This window comes from Notamacropus eugenii, chromosome 1 (assembly GCF_028372415.1).
Source record: "Notamacropus eugenii isolate mMacEug1 chromosome 1, mMacEug1.pri_v2, whole genome shotgun sequence".
NCBI classification, from domain to species: domain Eukaryota; kingdom Metazoa; phylum Chordata; class Mammalia; order Diprotodontia; family Macropodidae; genus Notamacropus; species Notamacropus eugenii.
Genome location: NC_092872.1, coordinates 316,868,031 through 316,888,357, shown reverse-complemented (window position 1 = coordinate 316,888,357; position 20,327 = coordinate 316,868,031). Strand labels below are relative to the sequence as shown.

At 35.2% G+C, this 20,327-nt stretch overlaps 1 protein-coding gene across 8 annotated transcripts in view; it reads right to left on the bottom strand.

The window, feature by feature from the left end:
* Positions 1-20,327, bottom strand: part of ZBTB25 (zinc finger and BTB domain containing 25) — an 85,861-nt gene that overhangs the window by 47,294 nt on the left and 18,240 nt on the right. For 3 of the 8 annotated variants that reach the window (XM_072629625.1, XM_072629626.1, XM_072629624.1), the window contains exons 2-3: positions 10,970-11,149; positions 6,518-7,464 (exon numbers count right to left, since the gene is read on the bottom strand). In XM_072629625.1, coding sequence (XP_072485726.1) covers positions 6,518-7,464; positions 10,970-11,142 — 1,120 coding nt within the window. In that variant the 5' untranslated portion in view covers positions 11,143-11,149. Of the gene's footprint in view, positions 1-2,272; positions 4,561-6,237; positions 7,465-10,720; positions 10,851-10,969; positions 11,150-20,327 lie in introns of those variants that run through there. The other 5 variants (XM_072629627.1, XM_072629628.1, XM_072629622.1 and 2 more) reach the window with 3 other exon arrangements.

Genomic DNA, 20,327 nt, shown 5'->3' with positions numbered 1-20,327 from the left:
GAAAATTGCAATGTGGAAGAGAGACCGACTGATTAAATGACATCCTCTCTAAGAAGCCTTTCCTGATCTCTCCTACCTACTAATGCCTTTCCCCACTACCTTCCCCATGATCCCCAGCAATACAAATACACACAAATTACTTTGTATTTTTTTGGACAGAACCTGAATTTTATTGATATGGGGAACTCCTAGTAAGAATTCCCTCTACCAATGAAGATGAGCATTTGCTCTATAACTCTGAGAAATGCCTATATCACTAAAAGATTAAATGACTTCCCCAGATCACCCAGACCTGTTAAGAGATAGAATCTGAGGCCATGTCTTCCTCATTCACTAGCCACTTTGTCTATTACTACTATCTTACCTCTCACTGTGTATTTTATCAGTGTACACGTAGTTTCTAAATGCTTGTGGATTAATATTCATTATGAAGCTTTCATTTCAAATTTCTGGAATGTTATTGTTTAGGGGTAGAAGGAGGACAGGAGATGGAAAACAATGACCAAAGTAGGTTACTTTTTCCTTTTTGGAGGCATTTAGGGTTAAGTGAATTGCCCAGGGTCACACAGCTAGTCTGAAATTGGATCTGAACTCAGGTCACCCTGACTTCAAGTCCGGTGCTCTCTACCCACTCCACCAACCTAATACAATGTTATCCAACACAAGAGAATGATCACCAAAGGATTATGAAGACAAGGTTTACTAGACATTGCTGTAAACTAAAAATTAAGTCTTTAAGCAGAGCTAAGTAAAAGGTTTTTAGTTTTGCTTTACGTAAACATAATCACACATGATAAAATAAATTTAAAACACATTAACTCTTGGTTTTTCTCCTTAACCTTGGTCTAAAACAGTACGCCAAACACATCTGTATTTGGCTTCAACATTAATTACACTGTATTTCTTAATACATACCTTCTCCATTTCATCTGGCTTATTAATACAGGCAAACCCCATTTTATTGCACTTCACTTTATTGTGCTTTGCAGTTATTATGTTTTTAACAAATTGAAGGACTTTGTGGCAATCCTACATCTAGCCAGTCTATGGGCTCCATTCTTGCAACAGTATGTGTTCACATCATATCTCTGTGTCACATTTTAGTAATTCTCACAATATTTCAAATGTTTTCATTATTATTGTATATGATATGGTGATCTGTGATCAGTGATCTTTGATGTTACTAATGTAATTGTTTTGGAGTGCCATGAACCACACCCACATGAGACAGCAAACAATCAATAAATGTTGCATGTGTTCTGATCATTCCCACCAGCCATTCCCCCATCTCTCTCCCTCTCCTCGGGCCTCCCTATTCCCTGAGACATAATAATACTGAAGAGTATTTCATAAACCTAGTTGATAAAGTAGCAGCAAGGTTTTTGGAGGATTTTTCAATTTAGAAAAAAGTTCTACTATGGGTAAAATGCTATCAAACAGCATCACATACTACAGAGAAATCTTTCATGAAAGAAGGAAGAGTAAATCAATCCTGTAGACTTCCTTGTTGTCTTATCTTAATTGCCACTGCCACCCCAACCTTTAGAAACCACCTCCCTGACCGGTCAGCAGCTATCAACACCAAGGCAAGACCTCCCCTCAACCCCAACCAGCAAAAAGATTATGATTCGCTGAAGGCTCAGATGATGGGTAGCAGTTTTTAGCAATAAAGTATTTTAAAATTAAGGTATGTACTTTTTTTTTGACATAACACTATTGCACACTTCAGAGACTACAGTATAGCATAAGCAAAGCTTTTATATGCACTAGAAAACCAAAAAATTTGTGACTCACTTTATCACAATATTCAGAACCTTCAAAATCTCTAAGATGTGCCTGTATTATTAAATTTAGTTTACAATCTCAAATTACACATCAGCTGAATGACCAGGGAAGCAACCAAGGATAGCAGAAGAGAAAGCTATGCTGAGAATAAAAAAAATTATTTCATATAACTTCATAAAGAATATGAGAGATTCTTTTAAAAATCCACAACCCTGTCTGTACTGGAATTACAAGTATTTATCAATTCACATGAAAGATGGGGGCTACCTGTGAGAGTCAAACAACTTCAGTTCCTGAGCTGATATACAAAGTGTCAATGAGTAAATGCAAACGGACCACCTGCCTAATTTTTTCACTTCTGCATATTAAGGTATGTTTAAATAAGCTGAATATTCAAAAAATAAAAAAACTTTAAAGTTTATCACAATCCATCTGTTTCTTGTAGTTCACAAATTGAATATTTATGAAAACAAGCACAATCCAACACTTTTAAATTGTCACACAGATTTATTTTTTCTTGATAAAATACATGAAAATACGATCGCTTCCATGCCAATCAAAACATGACAGTTCTATTTTTAAAAGAACAGGTATTCTAAACATTTTAAATTTATTATAAATTGAATTGCCTAACTTTGTCATGCAATAACACAATGTATTTATTATTGGCACTGGTCTACTCTATGTTCTACGTATTACCTGAGCCTTGAAAGCTCTCTTATGGGGGCTTTGTTTTTTTTTATACTATGCAAGTTTTGCAATCCAAGTATTTTTAAAAATGCCTCCAAATGATATTTTATCTACTTGACAAAACAGTAGGCACACAACAGAGATGATTCAGTAATAGGAAAGAAATGTAGCTGGATGAGCATCAGCCTAGGTATGCAGGATGCTTCACAGACACATACCAAGTAAAGCAGACTGGCTCCTACCAGCCTTGAAAAATCATGGGCTTGGCTTTTCTGGTACTTAAAAGATTCCATCTTGGGAGAGGAGGGTTGGGGAGAAAGGCTGATAACCTCACAACAATTTCCCCCTAAAGTCCAACTGTACAAACACAGATTTATATCACAGAATAATCATTTATGGATTTCGGTATGAAGAATTTTAAAGTCAATGGTCATAAGAAAATACTATACAGCTACATTTATACTTTGAAAATACAAAGACTCAAAGACTAAACTAGGTGGGGGTTTTTTTATACTCTTCACACAGCCTGTATTTTTATCTAAATTACTACCAAAAATGACACTCAGGTCTTCAGTTTCAACATCAAGAACTTGCCTAAGCAAAAAGGCTTTTTTTTATACTTAAATTGTACCATTCCAAGACTACTATATTTCCTTTGACCTTGTTTGAGGTCTTGCTTCCAACAGCATGGATAAAAAAGTACATGAACTAATATGTTTCATTATCCTTTTTTTCCTTTTCTCTTTTGTATTACCTGGAAAATAAAGGGTTTTCCCCTTATTCTTCAATGTGTTTTCACAGGGTATTAAGCTGAAATTAGCTGGTTTTTAGTGATGCTTGAATTCATTTGAAGTGCATATTCATATGATATATCCTAAGTCTCAGATTTTAGGCATTCACTCCTCAACTTTGATGCCTCATAAGAGGAAGCTTTTAACAAGCTATAGAATTTCCATGTTTCTAAGGCCTGAAATAGTGAAGTTCCATATTTAGTTAAAGAACAGAGGAAAGCAACAGCAAAGGTCTCCTGCACGTTGGACTAGCAAGACAGAGCACTTTGACAGTTTTACACATTAACCCTCATAATACCTGTGAAGTAGGCATTTCTCTGATAATTTTTAAGGACATGAAAACACAAGATCAGAGGAGAAATAATAATTTGGACAATTATAAATCAGAAAGTTCTCAGTCTCCTTGTAAGGCAGTTGAAATTAACTTTCTTTGAATACTGAAAAAATCCATAATAACTATCAGACACAGTCTACCTGGTTTTTTAAAAAATACTATTACATCATAACCCACATCTTTGAAAAGTACAGCATTTTCCTGGAATTGGCTTGGGTCCACAGCTGTCACATTTGAGCTAGCAGATGGTAAATGCAAGACAAGGAACCCACTATATTTAAGGTCTGGAAAGTGACAGGGGAGATTTCTAAAGATGATTCATAAAGGACATCTGTGTATTGTATTTGTTTAATAATGCAGTAATGCTTATTACGAGTGGCAGAATGGATAGTCAGAAAGCCTTGGAGTTAGGCAGATCCAGGTTCAAGCCTGGACTCTGACACTTATTGTCTGACCACAGGCAACCTTCAAAGGTTCTAAGTAAGTCACAGACAAGTTACTGATCAGAATTCAGTGGAGTTTCCTATATTTATGAATTACAGGTCAAAAAAACCCCAGTTGATATAGCACTATGTATTTTGAAGTACTTCAAATTCATTACTGAATTGATTCACTACATCCCCGTGAAGTAGGTTGATATTGCACCCCCATGTGGAAGAAGACAAAATGAAGTCCCAAATTATTTCACTGATTTTTTTTTTGAAAACATCTTTCTTTGCCAGTCTTTGTATCTATTATAATAACACCAGACTTAGAACATAGTGTTGGGCACACAGAAGGAGCTTTTACAAAAGTTCACTAAACGAATGAATGAATGCATGTATGTATGTATGTATCTAAGTATGAGAAAATGAACAAATGAAGGTTGGGTTCAATTCCCACACCACCACCACTTGACCTCTGGGATTCAGGTTTTGGGGTTTTTTCTGTAAAATGGAGTTAGTAGTGCTTTTCCACTTCCTAAAACAGAGAGATAGCATGAGGATTAAGGAAAGACCATACATATAGACTTCTTTTGTATTCTAGCCAACCAATATTTCTCTTAAAACCATCCAAACAAATCAAAATGAATGTCTTTAAATCAATGTTCTTCAATCTGAGATTGCTTGGGGGCAAGGCTAGGATGTCTGGCAACCTTCCCCCTATATTCTCATTCTTCCTTCCTCTGGCTCTATGCCCAACAATACATAAGATGGATATACCTAATGCCCACTATTTAACTATCTACTTCCTATTCAGTCACCTATATCAATGATAGGGGGAAAAATTAAAGAAATAATGTGAAAAAAACAGGAAAATTATATTCTTAAAGGGAAGCATAATTACATTTTAAAGTATGAATCATTTTAAAATAAATTGTGGTCACACTTGTGAACAAATGTGGCCAGTTGTGGCCTAAAGTCTGAAGATTAATTTACTTTGTTTAATATCCCAAACAGCAATCCCACAACTCTCCAGCAAGAGACACTCAGATACTTAGTTCCCTAAGTATCAACCTAGAACCCAAAAAGCTCACTGGAGCCTTGCCTTCTTTTAATCAGCATTAGGAAAAAGCTTATTCCCTTAAATTTAATACTTTCCCTGAAAAATCATCTGTGTCAGTACTAGTTGGTATAGTTTTCTCCTTACTAAAGGCTAGGCAAGTGTCATGGTACACTAAGGGAACAAGACTATGCAATAAATAAGCTTAAACAAATCTATTATTTTTCTTATATTTCAGTGTTAATCACAAGTCACTACCAACAACCTCTGGTTGTTTTGGAATTCTACATTTTAATAATAGAAGAAATAAGTTAACTAGACTCTATCCTTTGGCATTCTAATAACTCAAGTTTACAAAACTAGTCAGAGTAGCAAAATGGATCATCCCCTCTGATAATGTTAGTTTTGTCATAGTCTTGGGAAGAGTACTATTAGAAATGGGAGTCACATTAACTTATGAATGGGAATACCATAGGTTTTAGACATGGTCTGGGAATACTGAATTTAATTTCTTAATGTTGGGACAAAATAAATGATAAACTGAAGAACTATTTTAAAAAATTAATATTATCTTTGTTGTGTGGGTAACTATTTTGAGACTAAGGGAAGATGGCTCTACATTTATTATGCTTTAATCTTTGTAATTCATATCATTATGTTTTAAGATTGGGAGTTTTAAAAAGTAATTTAAAAACCAGACTCATAACTAATGAAGATTACGTTTCAGTACCCAATTCTGATATTTCATATTTAGCATGTTTATTTAAAAATTACTTATTTTCTATATAATGAAAACATTATGGAATCTTCTTCATAGACTTGTGATTTATGTGAGATATTAACCAATAATGAGGCTCTGAATGACCTTTTATAATATAATTGATCTATTTCAAACTCCATAGGACAATTTTTTAAATCCTACATTCTGGAATAACTTAACTAATAAATTCCTGAATTCTGTTTCACTATTTTAGCTGATTTCTAAGGAATTATCTAGTTAATTAATGGAAAATTTACCTTTAAATTAGTCAATTCATTATTGTGTTATCAAGAGCAAAGGTGACTTCAAATTAATCTTACCACTTTGGAAATGAAATCTGTTGGCTTTTAAAATCTTGGATGACAAGGTGAACAATCCAATAATACTGAAAAAGGGCTGGGAGGTTGGAATTGCAAATAAAAACTATTATATAATTTCCTCCCTCATTTTCAAAACTAATGATGCTGTTTTAAGGGAAAAATAGCTACTCTACTAGGATGGTATCCACATTTTCTTGTGTGAGAGCAGACTCTAAAATGCATGATGAATCTAGGTGGTCTTGAGAAAAGCTAGAACTTTTCAGAGGGCCCTCAGACCAGCTGTTACAATATGGCTGAAATCTTTGGGCCATTGTATTACCAAAACCTCGACACCGGTTATATTTATAAGGTTTACCTTTATGTGTGTACATGTGTTCCAGCAACTGGCTCTTCCGGAGAAACTTATGACCACAGATAGTACAGTTGATTTTTCTTTTTCTCGAGAAAGAAAAGTTACAGTTTAATTCCACCGGTTCTGTGTCTTTGGAGATCAGAGACAGCTGACTGATCTGTAACGGTTCCATGGTGCCCCGGTTTGGGTGGTCAGGCTGCTGCTCATTTTCTTTGACAAAGAAGGTGTTGAGCCGGTGACACTCATTGAGAGCTTCACTGCTTTCACTGATTGGATGTACTTCCCCAAGGTCATTACTTTCAAGGATGGAGGCTGGGACACCAAAAGGAAGAGACCCAGACACATGAGTGTGGAGATGTTCTCTTAAGTTACTACGTGAATCAAAGCGTTCCCCACAATAATGACACAAGTGAATTTTGATGCCACTTTCAGTGAAAGTTGGGCCTGTTACTTCTGAAGAAGGTGACGGGTGGCTCTGAGAGACAACAGATTCAGGGTCGCACCTTTCTTGCTTGATAGACACTGGTGGCTTCTGGAGCTCCTCCATTGACTGGGAAGAAGCATGAGATATCTGCTGGTCTGGAGTGCCATCATCTAGACCAATAGCAAGAGAGAGCTGTAACTGTGGGTGGTCACCCTGGGCAACGCTTCTGTTTCCACTGCTATTAGAAGGGTTTTCTTTCATCTCTAGCCCTTCCTTGGTTGTGGTTTTTTGTGTGGTTGAGATCTGAATCCCATACAAATTTGAAGACTGCACAGTCTCTGGAGAAAATACTTGGTTCATTTCTGTGGCAATGTGAGAAAGGTAGTCTGCATGAAGAAATCGAATCCCTTCTTCCAAACGGCCATGATCCACAGTTTGCTTTGGCCCTTTCCCAGTGTACATAATGTGCAACAAATAGCTGAATATATCAGGTTGGATGTCAGTTGGTTGTATTTTTATGCATTCACTGTTTAAAAGAAAAAAACACTAAATTAAATTTGTCAAAATAGACAACTGTTCTGCCCCATGTTTAACATGGTTACTTTGATAAAATGACATGTTAAACTGAAGGTACCTCTTTAGAATCATACTAGATTTAGGGATCTCACTGGATAGAGTAACCTGAATTTATACTTATCACTTTCAGGTCCCACTGACAATTCTTCATTTATTTGCTGTCACTATCATGTTTCTGGTTCTAAAAATTCAAAATTGAAGGTAGCGCATACGGATGGAAAATGTTAATAATTATTATACTGGACTTATTTCTGTCTCTAAATTATCTACCTGTGATGATATATATGTGTCCTGTGATGATGTGTGTGTGTGTGTGTATTTGGTCAGACTTATGATTGCACTGGTATAGGTTATTTCCAGGGAAGAAATTTTCTTTACCAATAAAAATCCAGAAACTGTTCTGCCACTGTATTCTGTGGGGCACTTGACAGGTGAAGTAACTTGCATCGTAGAGGTCAAAGGTTTGGATCCAGGTTTCCTGACTCAGTGCCTTATCGCTTACCTATACCAACATCCCACTAAGATATAAGGTAAACTATCTACTGAACAAATAAATGTATACAATAACTTAGAAAATGTATTCAATAACTTAGAGAAAGTGCTTTCAAAAACCCCACAAAACACCTAATCTTTGTAGGTCAATTTAGATAGAAAGAAATTATTAAAATACCTAAAAACTGTGGGAAGCTGTCCACTCACATCCCCAAATGAAATATTAACAGAAAAGGAAAGGGACTGTTGTTGGTCAAGGTATGATGCCAGCAGTGGACTTACTTTGGGTCTTCATGAGGTCCCTATTTACTTCTTGAATTGATTTTCCTGAAGTAGGTGTTTATCTGCACTGTGTATCAGCCTGCTTTCATGCTCCTGGGATCCTGGTATCTAGCTCAACAAGCCCCGTTCTGGCTTTGGCCCACACCCTTCAACATGGTCTGCTGGGAGTAGTTTTTATGCTAGTTATAAGAGGTCCTTTATTCAATGGACCTACTGATTTCACTGATGTGGGTCACACCTGCTCCTATGAGAATCTGTATCTTCCCATAAATCAGGCATGTACAAGACACAGCCATGGGCCACTTTCAGCACACTGAAGCGACCAGCACGCAGTATGTTGTACAGGCCTGTTTTACATTCTCTACATTTTTTGCAGACTGCTCGAAATCCTTTGGCGGGCCATATGTTGCACAGGTCTGCCATAAATCCTCCAAAGAAAATCAGTGAAAGCCCTTCTCTTTTCAACATTTTATAGGTACTAATACAGAGTTAAATTATCTGTCTATGATCTCTCCCTGTTATTTTGTGACTGATCCACTCTCATTTCTGATAGCAAATGTACATTTCCAGGATAATATCTTTTACACAACTTAATTCTATTAATTAAGATTTACTAGTTATACAATTAAAGTCTGTATTTCAAGAATCTTAAAAACCTTCCTAGGATTTTTAAAAAATGCAGAGAAAAAAAATGAATACCAAAAAGAAAGCCAGATGAGCAGGACGGTTTTGAATACTATCTCTCTCTGTATATATATATGTATATATGTATATGTGTGTGCATGTATATATGTGTGTATATGCATATACATGTATATATGTAATATATTATATATGTATGAAACAGTAAGGTCATAAATATATACATACATATACACACATATATCTTTTTCTGTTCTAATATAAGCAATTAAGGCTTAAAGCTACACTAAGACTTTGGAAACACCTTGGATATGGAAAAGTTCATTTCATTTGGTGTCTGAGTTCAGAATAAAAATACATTTTAAAAAGGGACGCCTATAGACTTATAATCAAGGCCAAATTTGTTTTTTTAAGGACCAGTCATCAAAGGTATATGTGAAAAGTATGATTTCATGATGAAGAATAAAAAAAAATCTTGTGAAAATAAAAATCTCTCCTAGAAGGCTCATCTGAAGGTCCTACTTCTAAAGTAAAAAAAGGTATTCTATGCTAGACACTGCTAAAAGCAGCTAATAATAAGGATTCAGCATACAATTAAAATGAAGAGCACTAGATTTAGACTAAGATTGCCTGGCTTCAAATCTTGGCTCTGCCACTTACTATCTACGTGATCCTGAGCAAGTCACTTCCCCTTCTGCACCTCTATGAGGGAGTTAGACTAAATGTAGTGCCTTCTGTCTAAATCAATGAGCATATGGTTTTATCACCTAGAAACAGTGATACTGTGAAATTAATTCTCAATTTCACATAAGGTTTCTTTACTTTACTCATAACCATAACATACTCAAAACTCATAACACTGCCAAACTGGGAAGAATTTAAATTGATAATTAAATCACTTATCAAGGGTCACATAGACAGTATGTGTCAGAGGCTTGGATTCAGACTTTTAACACTGGACTTTATAAGAATTCTCCTCCTTCCTCCAAACTCTCCTCCCTCCTCCATCTTTCAATGTATCTTAAAATTAAATCATATCCTTTTGAGGTATGTGCATGTGGTTGTATAAATGTTTCTCTGTGTCTGTATGTATACATATTTGTTGTTGCTGTTCAGTAATTTCAGTTGTGTCTCACTATTCGTGACCTCGTTTGGTATTTTCTTGGCAAAGATATTAGAGTGGTTCGCCCATGTTCACACAGCTAGTATCTCAGGCCATATTTGAACTCAGGTCTTCCTGACTCCAGGCCCGGTACTTTATTCACTGCACCACCTAGCTGTGTCTGTATAGGTATGAAAAACTTTGGCTCTGAAGCAAAACTCAGTTGTAATCATAGAGAATTACTGCTATATAAGTTACTTGCTTTCTTTATTTCTTTGGGAGTCATTTTTCACATTTTACTCGTGAAAGAATTAATATAGCTACTACATAAAAGAGATGCTGGAAGAACAAGAGATAGTATATATGAAGCACTTTAAGCTCTCTCTGAAAGCGTTCATCTGAATTCAAGGTGTTATTATAACTATTATAACAGAACCATACTATATAACATAATTAATTATGTAGTAGAACTCAAAAGGCATGTCTATATTAGACCCCATTGGGGAGTGAAGGAATCAAGTTTTAGTTACTAATATGACAAAAAGATGGTTCCTTAAAAAACTGATAATATAATTTTACTAAGGCAGTCCCCACATCAAGGTTCACATCATAAGGTATAACATTATGGTAGAATTCTAATGATCTCTAGTATTAAAAAGTGTTCTGATTTGCAAAAATATATCCTTACCTGCAAAATACGTATGGTGAAACATACTTTCCTCCTCTTGGTAGAGAAGTGGTAGACTAAAAGTAGAAAATATGGCACAGACTATCAGATGCATTTGCTGTGATGGCTTATTGTCCTTAACTTGTCCTTTGCTATAAGGGAAGATCCTTTAGGGGTACAGGGCTTAAAGGAAGTGATAGTTGTGTTTAAAAAAACAACAAAAAACATCAATGAATGAATAAATAAATACGTAAATATTTATATCCTTACCTAGTCTGGTGAATAAATATCATTTTGAAATAGTTAGAAAAAGCAGCAAGCACGGCTCGATGAGCTTTAAAGTAAACATCTCCAATGGCAACTGTGCAATCACAGAGAAAACCAAATTCCCTCTGCATATTCAACTGCTGCAGGAGGACAAGGCTATGGCCAGCAGTATCCATGATGCCTCTGAGAGAGAGAAAGGATGACATGTACATGCATGCTTAACAACGTTACCTGCATTTTCATACAACTCAGTTTATTTCCTCTGCGGAGATTACAAGGAACAGAACAAAGTGTAATCACTTTCCCTCAAAAACTGCTCAATACTGGTGACTGTGCTACACCTGGGTAATGTTAAAATTTTTTCAACAAAACTTTATACTGACATGAAATTCAAGCTGTCTTAATTAAAATTACATTTTCAAAAAAGAGGTCTAAAATACCAGTCTTTCCACTGTCCCTTTCCTGCCTACTTCTTCCCATCCCCCAAAAAACCCCTTTTCTATCTCATTTCACCCCCACCACCTCATCAAAACACATTTATTAAACACTAAATTTCACATGGTACTGTGGGAAAACTGCATAGTTAGTACAACAGAGACAAGATTGATCATTGTTCTTTAAGAGGCTCAAGCCAAGAGTTTTACATTTAATTAAAACAATACGTATCCCATTTAAAGTAGATTAAAGATTCATTCATTTAAGAAGCATTTATTAAGTACCTACTATGTACCAAGCAGAATAAAAAAATGAAACATTTTCCTCCTCTCAAGGAGCTTATATTATATTTGGGAGGAAGAAGGGTACACACAACTTGGAAAGTAAAAAAGAAAAAAAATTATATGTGTGCATATTGTTAATTTTTTTTTTTGGCATAATGGGAAGATCTTTCCCATCCATTAATAGGTCCATGCTACCCGCTTGAGTCACATGGTAGCCTGAGTCACATGAGACTGTGGTGGAAAGAGCTTGCCAAACGGGTGGAACAGGAAGGATTGGAGTAGAGCTGAGACAAAGTTGGATGTAGCAGTTAGAGCTGAGGGAGAGAGAGAAAGCAGGTAGTGAGCTGTGAGTGTTCCTTTGTGGGAAGGCTTGGGGGTGGTGGTACCCCCTGCATTGTTACTGTGTATAGAATATGAATTTGGCTTTCTTCTTTTGGGATTCAGCTTTCTGGTGTTTAAATAAATGTTTTGGTTCTGTCTTCCATGAGGAGAATCTGTTACACTTTGCAATTCAGAATTACGCTGGCATGGCCACCAGAGGTGCTGCAAATGTCCCGTTGGTGTTACAGTGTGTGTGTGTGTGTGTGTGTGTGTGTGTGTGTGTGTGTGTGTGTGTGTGTGTGTGTGTGTGTGTAATGTATGTATGTGTGTGTAATGTATGTATGTGTGTGTGTATATATATATATATATATATATATACACATACGCTATATAAACAAACAAATATCTAAATACATATGTATATGATCCAAAATAATTTCTGAGGGAACAGGTTACTCCAAGTAGAAGCTTCCTATAGGAGGTTAGATGGGGTATTTTTTCAGGCATGAGGAACAGCCAGTCCAAGGGAATGTAAACTGGAAATGGAATGTAGTAAATGGAGAACAGCAAGAAGGCTGGTTTGGCAGAAACATATAGCATCATGGAGAGCAATGTGTGACATACTTAGAAAGGTAAGCTAAAGATACGTAATAAACAGCTAAATGATGCAAATGGGACTTCCAGGTCATGCAATCAACAAGACTATATATTTTCTCCATCTTCTCTCAATAACTCGCAAAAAAAAATACAAGAGGAATTATACACTAGAGGTAGAGCAATTACAGCTGAACGCATAGGAGAAGAAAGTAGGATGACTGCCACAGAACTCTTAATCCTTAAGGCAATTTTAGCAGTACTTCCTCACCAATGCCACACAATGACAAGGGCACACAAGTCAGACATAGGATTGGACTTCAAAATTTACAAAGGGATTCTTCTGTTACTAAATAGATTCTGCCAGGAAGCAGACATTAACTTCTGCCCCACTACATGGGGGGAGACTGAGGCAGTTTTGCATTCCAGCCTTGACAGTATTCTGACCATCAAAGGGAGAGGAGTCAGAAAGTGAGTGAAAGGAAAACATGAGGAAAAAGGCTAAAGCCACCAAAAATTTCAAGATGAAAAAAATTCCATTAGAAATTAGGAAAACAAGCAGACAAATCAACAAGAGTACTAAAATTAGAAGGAAGCATTCATACTAAAACCTCAAAAAGATTACAAACTTCTCAAAGAAATGTTTTAAGACAAAAGAAACTAAATTAATGCCTGATGAAACAGTCCCTTGAAATTCCCAAGAGAGTGCAGAACCACAACAAGATGTTTCAGAATGATTCAAAAGATGAATGGAAACCATAAGAGAAGTAGAAGAGAGTAAATGTCAGAATTTATGGAATAATTAACAGAGCAGAAAAACTGAGTCTCTCCCAAGAGGCAAAAGAGAGAACAATAGATATGGAATACAAATATACTTAGATAAAGGACAATCATGAGTAAGGGAAGCACAAAGCAATAATGCTAAAACAAAACATGATCTCTATATGAGCAAAAGATTGTGATTTTCAAAGACAACATGCACAGAGACAACTTAAGGATCAAAGATCTCCTAAAAACATTGCACAATAGGGAAAAACCCACACCATAATACAGAGAATAGTGCAAGACTACCCAGAACTTCTGAATGCAAAAAACAAAGCATCAAATGAAAAACTACATTGATCACTTCCAAAAAAAAAACTCTAACTCTAAAACAAAATCCTCTTCTACATTCAACATTCACTCTGATTAAGCTTAACAATTCCAATGACAAACAATGCACTCTGCAAGCAGCTAGGTAAAAGACCTGCAAATGTAAAGGAAAGGCAATTCAAATAATACAACGCTATTCTACATTCAACATTCACTGGAAACTACAAAAATATATTCCAAAAAGTAAAAGAACTCAAGATGCAACTCAAAATAACACATCCCATGCAAATCTGAGGTCAATCATCAATAGAAAAATGTGAACATTTATTCGACTTAACAAACATTCTAAACAACAGAAACAGAAGAGGTGAATAAAAATTACGCCAAAGAAAGACTAAGTACGGAAAGAAAAAAGACTGACCTACTGATTTAAAGAAATAAACAGCAAGACTTTTAAGAGATTTTCATAAGGATGCAGAAGGATAAAGATAAAAGCAGAATTTAAAGAAATAAAAGTAATGCTAGAGGAGCAGGCCTGAAACACCAAAGGCTAAATAAACCCCACAAACCAGCCCTCTTGGTGAATCAATATATTCCGTGGGACTAAATTTCAGAATGTTAGAGCACATAAATGGAGGAGAGGTAGAGGATAAAGGAGAATATCTGATATACACTAATCAAGTCTATGAGTAAACAACAAAAGGAAGTTCTAACTTTGTAGAGTCTGAACAGGAAGGGTAAAGGAGAGTGACAGAAATATCAAAAAGGAAAGCTTTTAATGCGGGAATGAAAAAGGCAGATATCTCCATCGGGATTAAAGGAGTCCTACTGAAGAGTACTACAATGAGAGATGGAAACCAACCATGGATTTAATATGAAAGAATATTGTGTCTCCAAGGACAACATTCTTCCTCAGAAAAGAGGAAATCAAATCAGCACCTAGAAGGGTGGAAGGGCATTGACTACTTGGCAAATGGGAAGGACAATAATAGAAAGGGAAAGAGGTAAAATTATACTGCAAGATTTAGGACACTGTAATTTTAACTATGAGGCAATACTTCTATCCTCATCACTTCTCTTACAAATTGATACTTCTAAGAGTGATGCATAATATAAAAAGAGATGATGAAGGCAAGGACTATCTATAAAGACGTGAACAAAAATTGGTTAGAAAAGGAAGTTCAAAGTTGGTATTTCAAAAACTCTAATTCCATAATGAAAATAAGGAGATTAAGGAATAAATACACAGACCATAAACCAAAGGGTAAAAGTTCAGAATAGACATAAAGAGAAGATAATTAATGAAAAGAACAAGGTATACACAAATCTTTCTTAGAAAAAGGTTCAGAAAAAGGAAAACTAATAAACAAAAATAACTTGAAGGGGAGGGGATTTTGAAATAACCATATAATTGAGAGAAGAAAAAAAGGGTAAAAATTAGATAACTAAATTAAAAAAAAGAAATCAGTAGATAAAACACTAAAACTGCAGAACGGTGGTAAAATTGGAAGGAAGGGGTGGAGAGGAATGGGACAAAAAAGAGTCTATGGAATTAGGGTTTCACTGAAATAGATTAGTCAAAAATAATATCCAAAATCACGTTTATCTCATAGATATGGAAAAGCATTAACAAAATACATCACTCATTCATGTTAAAAACAAAACAAAATCCAAAAAATCTTACAAAATATAGGTATAGTGAAAGCTTTTTTAAAAATATGATTTTTTTAAAGTATCTAAAACAAAAGATTTAAAAAGCGAGAATTACAGGCATACTAAAGATACTGAGATAAGCAAAGAGGAGACAAAACTTTCTCTATTTAACTTTTAACATAATTGTTTACTTAGAAAATCCTAGCAAAATCAGCATAGTAATTGAGTCAATTGATAGTTTTAGCAAAGTTGCAAGCTACAAAAGAAAACTCACAAAAATCAACAGCATTTCTATATACTAGTAACAAAACGAAAGAGGTAAAAAAAGTAACTACAAAATACACAAAACATTTTAGAGTCAGTTTACCAAAGCACAAAATTCTTGTTAAAGAAATTAAAAAGCAACTTAAATAACTGGAAGGATATTCAATGTTTATAAAAATGACACTAGTTCCAAAGTACTAGTACAGATATAATGATATATCAACCAAAATACTAAAGAGATACTCTACAACAATAGATATAATAAAATTCATTTGGAGGAAACTATAATAGTGCTTCTTAAAACCCCATATGGGGTCACAACCACAGTTTAGGAAGCACTGAAGGGGTTACAAGCGGAAAAAGTTTAAGAAGCCCTGATCTAGAATATGAAGGGAAATAATGAAAACATGTAAGAATAAAAAAGGAATACCACTTCAAGCCTCAAACTACCTCATAAAGCAGCAATCATCAAAATCATCTGGCATGAAAGTCAGAAATATTAATTCAATAACCCAGTATTCAATAAACCTGAAAACATAAATTACCTAAGAAAGAACTCCCAAAAGTTAAGTGCTGTGGGGAAAACCAGAGAGTAGTCTGGAAGAAACAACAAAACAATAATAGAACATCTTACACAGTAGTCTACAATAAATTCAAATTGGACAGATAATGTGGATGCTAAACATCATACCATAAAACAACTGGAAGAGAATTAAGCATATACTTTTCACAGCTATGGGTCAACGGTGAATTCCAAAATAAAGAGAAAGAGGAAAATTATAAAAGATAAAATAAATCATTCTGATCAGATTAAAGTGAAAACCTGCTCAAACAGTATTAATCCATTTAGGATAAGAAAGGAAGTAGCTGAGTGGGGGAAAAAATCTTTGTATTAAATATGTCTTATAAGGATTTGATATCCATGATATATGAACAATTAACAGAAATACGTAAGACCAAAACCCATCCCTCAATACATACAAGTGGTCAAAGGATATAAACAAATGGTTCCCCACAAAAGAATTGCAACCTATGAATAACCAGACTGAAGAATACTCCAAATTACCAATAATAAGAGAAAAGTAAATTCCAAACAACTCTCAGGTTTTACCTCACACAGAGTAAACTGGCAAAGACAATAAAAGATGGGAAAAGTCAGTGTTTGGAGGAGCTATAGAAAGACAGGCATTGTTGGTGGAGCTCTGAATTGGTACAAATATTCTGGAAAGCAATTTGAAATTATTAATAACTTCTAATAAGTGGCAGCTAGGTAGTACAGTAGAGAGCTAGGCCTGGAGTCAAGAAGGCCCTGGGCAAGTCACTTAACCCTGTTTGCCTCAGTTTCCTCATCTGAAAAATGAGCTGGAGAAGGAAATGGCAAATCACTCCAGTATATTTGCCAAGAAAACACCAAATGAGGTCATGAAAAGTTGGAAATGATGGAACAACAACATTACTAATGATAAAGTGACTAAAAGGCCCATTCCCTTTGACCCAGAGATTCCATGCTTAGCATATACAACCAAAGTCACTGACAAAAAAGAAAGGCTTCACATACAACAAAATATAGAAGTACTTTTTACAGTAATAAAGTGGAAACAAAGTGGATTCCCATCAACCGGGGAATGGTTAAATAAATTGTGGAATGTGAATGTAATTGAGTATTGTGCTATAAAAAATTATGAATAGGATCGACACCGAGAAGTATGGAGTAACTTACATAGTATGATAAAGCATAAAGTAAGCAGAGGCAGAAAAATAATGTATGTAATGACTACAACAAAAAACATGGAAAGAACAACCACTGGAAAACAAAACTGAATGTTGTTGAAGTTGGACCCAAAAAGGAGACATGAGATGGTACCTCCCCTCACTCCTTTGTAGTGATGGGGTATTCTGAGGGTTAAATACTGAATATAATATCAGATTTTTTTTAATATGGTGATAAACTTTGCTCAATGTTTCTCTTCTTTTTGAAAAAAAATTGTTATAAAGGACAGTCTCTGGAAGGGAAGAGATAAAGTGATACAGGGTGAAATCTAGGTAATATAAATTTAAAAGCTAAACAGAGACTCCGTCACTACCTGGCCAAGAGATTACCCAGGGAGTGCAAGGGTCCTCTTCAGGTTTTCCCATCCTATCATCATCCTACTCTCTCAAGAGACCATCAGAACCATCTTCTATCCAGGAACAGGACCACACAGACCCAGTAGAAACCTTTGTTCTTCCACCGGCCTTGATTCATATTGCCAGCACCTACACATAATATTCCCTAGCCTTTATCCCACAATGCCACCCCATAAAGACTACAAAACACTTCATGTCATGTTTCTGGATGAGATGATGATATGAAAGTCTGTGGAAGAGCCTAGCTCTCCTATACTCCAGAAGACAAAATCTTTTTAGGAAAATTAATTCTTCTTAGAAGAATCTAAAAAGAATACAAAAGGGAATAATAATAAAAAAAGAGGTTAAGTGCTTCCATCCAATCCAGAACTTCACAAAAAGATGACCAGAAGCTAGCAGTGGCTAAAAGAGGAAAGCCAATTAAATACCCCAGTATACATACCAGAAGCTTTCAAATATAGGGAGAGGGACCAAATCTGGGAAAATATGAATAAACAGCAGAAAACCCCGAAGATAATGAAGAAATACTGTTAAAAGGATCCCAAGACATAATCTCATTCAAGGAAAACAATTTCACAAGTAAGAATTGAACCAACAGAAAGAAGTATCACAATTCAGGATGGGCTAGATTTTTCTTTTAAAAGTATGGAAACTGTCTCCAAGATTTAATTGGCTAAGGGGACTTGGGCTCTACCCAATCATGTAAGTGGGTGGTGCCTGAATATAAAAACAGTGAGGATTCACAACCACATGAAAGAATACTCCAACATCACTAATATTAAGAAAAATTCAAATCAAAACACTTAGGGGTTTCAATCTCACACCCTGAAAATTGGCAAAGATGACAAAAAATGGTCAGTGTTAGAAGGAATGTGGACTAACAGGCATGCATTGTTAGTAGAGGTGTGAAAAGTGACTTAAAATATCTATACCTTTTAAACCAGAGATTCCATTACTGGGGTTGTAAACCAAGGAAACCATTGATAAGAAGAAAGTTCCAATACACACCAAAATACTTAAGAGTATTATTTTTTGTAATAGCAAAAAACTAGAACCAAAGATGTTCACAGATTGAGAAATGGTTGAATAAATTGTGGAACATCTATGTAATAGGATATAAGAAAAAATGTGATAAATACAGAGTACAGAATAACTTACATGAACTAATGCAGTGTGAGGTAAATAGAGCCAAGAAAACAACATACAACAATGTAAATGGAAAGAACCACATAAAAAAAAAATCAAAAGTAAATATTTAAATGTTTACATTTATATTATGTTTAAATGTTTGAAATAATAAAATCAAGGACTCAAAATGAAAAGATATGAGAAAATCACATCTAATCCATCCTTTATGAAGGTGAAAAGTCTAGAGATGTTATACATTGCACCTGTTTTCAGGTTTTTTTAAATAAATTCAGCAGTTGTGCTGAATTTTTTACTTTGGGAAAGATACTGGGACAACTCTGATGATGTAAAAAACTGAAAATATTAATAAAAGCAAATTTTTTTTTAAAGTCAAGGCAGGAGAAGATGCTCCCTGGAGCTTTAACTAAAAGCCACAGGAAAACCAACATCAGCTGAACAAAGTTACTACATTCAGCAACATCAAGGTAGGTACATGCAGCAACATCAAGGTTACAGGCTCAATGCACACCTGTTCACTGGTCTCAATGTCCTCCACCTCTTCTGAACATCCTTCCCTTACTATGGCTAAGTAAACCACAAGTATCTCATTTCATCTGAATCTCAAACCTAACGTACCAGCCCAGCCTAAACTAGGCTTAGCCTGCTATTGGGAATAAGCTGCACGTAGCAGAAGGTAGAAAACTTTACCCTGGTCTGAACCTCCTTAAAGGACTCCTTAAAAAGACTAAAAATATCAGAACTTCCTAAGAAAACAAATATTAGAATCAAGAGAAAAGATTAAAAATTGGAGAAAATGTCCGGCACCTACTAGCAAAAACAAAAAAAAATGACCTAGAAAACAGATCAAGAAGAGATAATTAAGATAATAATAATAATAATGATTATCAGACTACCGTATTTCAAGAAATCACAAAACTGTCAAGATTTAGGGGGAAAAAATCAAAAACAGAGGAAAACGTGAAAATAGAATGAATCCACCAATCACCAGAAAATCTAGTCTGAAAACACCCAGGAATGTAACATGCCAAAACTTAGAGTGTGAAAGAAAAAAATAGGCAGTTAGAAAGAAAATGTTCAAATAACAAGGAAGCAGTCAGGTTCACAGATGTCTATGGTGGGACTATGACAAAGAAAAGAAAATCCTGAAGGTGGTATTTCAAAAGGCAAAAAAATAGGCTTACCCCTAAGAATGTTACCCTGTCAAAGTGAATATAATCTTATGAGAGAAAAAAAAATGTTCCTTGAGTAGAATAGATGGCTTCCAATCATTCCTGATAAAAAAGACTAGGTAGAATATGATGTGCCAAAAAGCAAAATAGACAAGGATCACCAAGAATTACCTATCAGGCAAACTAAATATAATTCTAAAGGGAAAAATAAGATCATTAATGAAATAAAGGGTAGGAAAGGTTTAAGAAATAAGGCAGGATCAAGAACTGGAA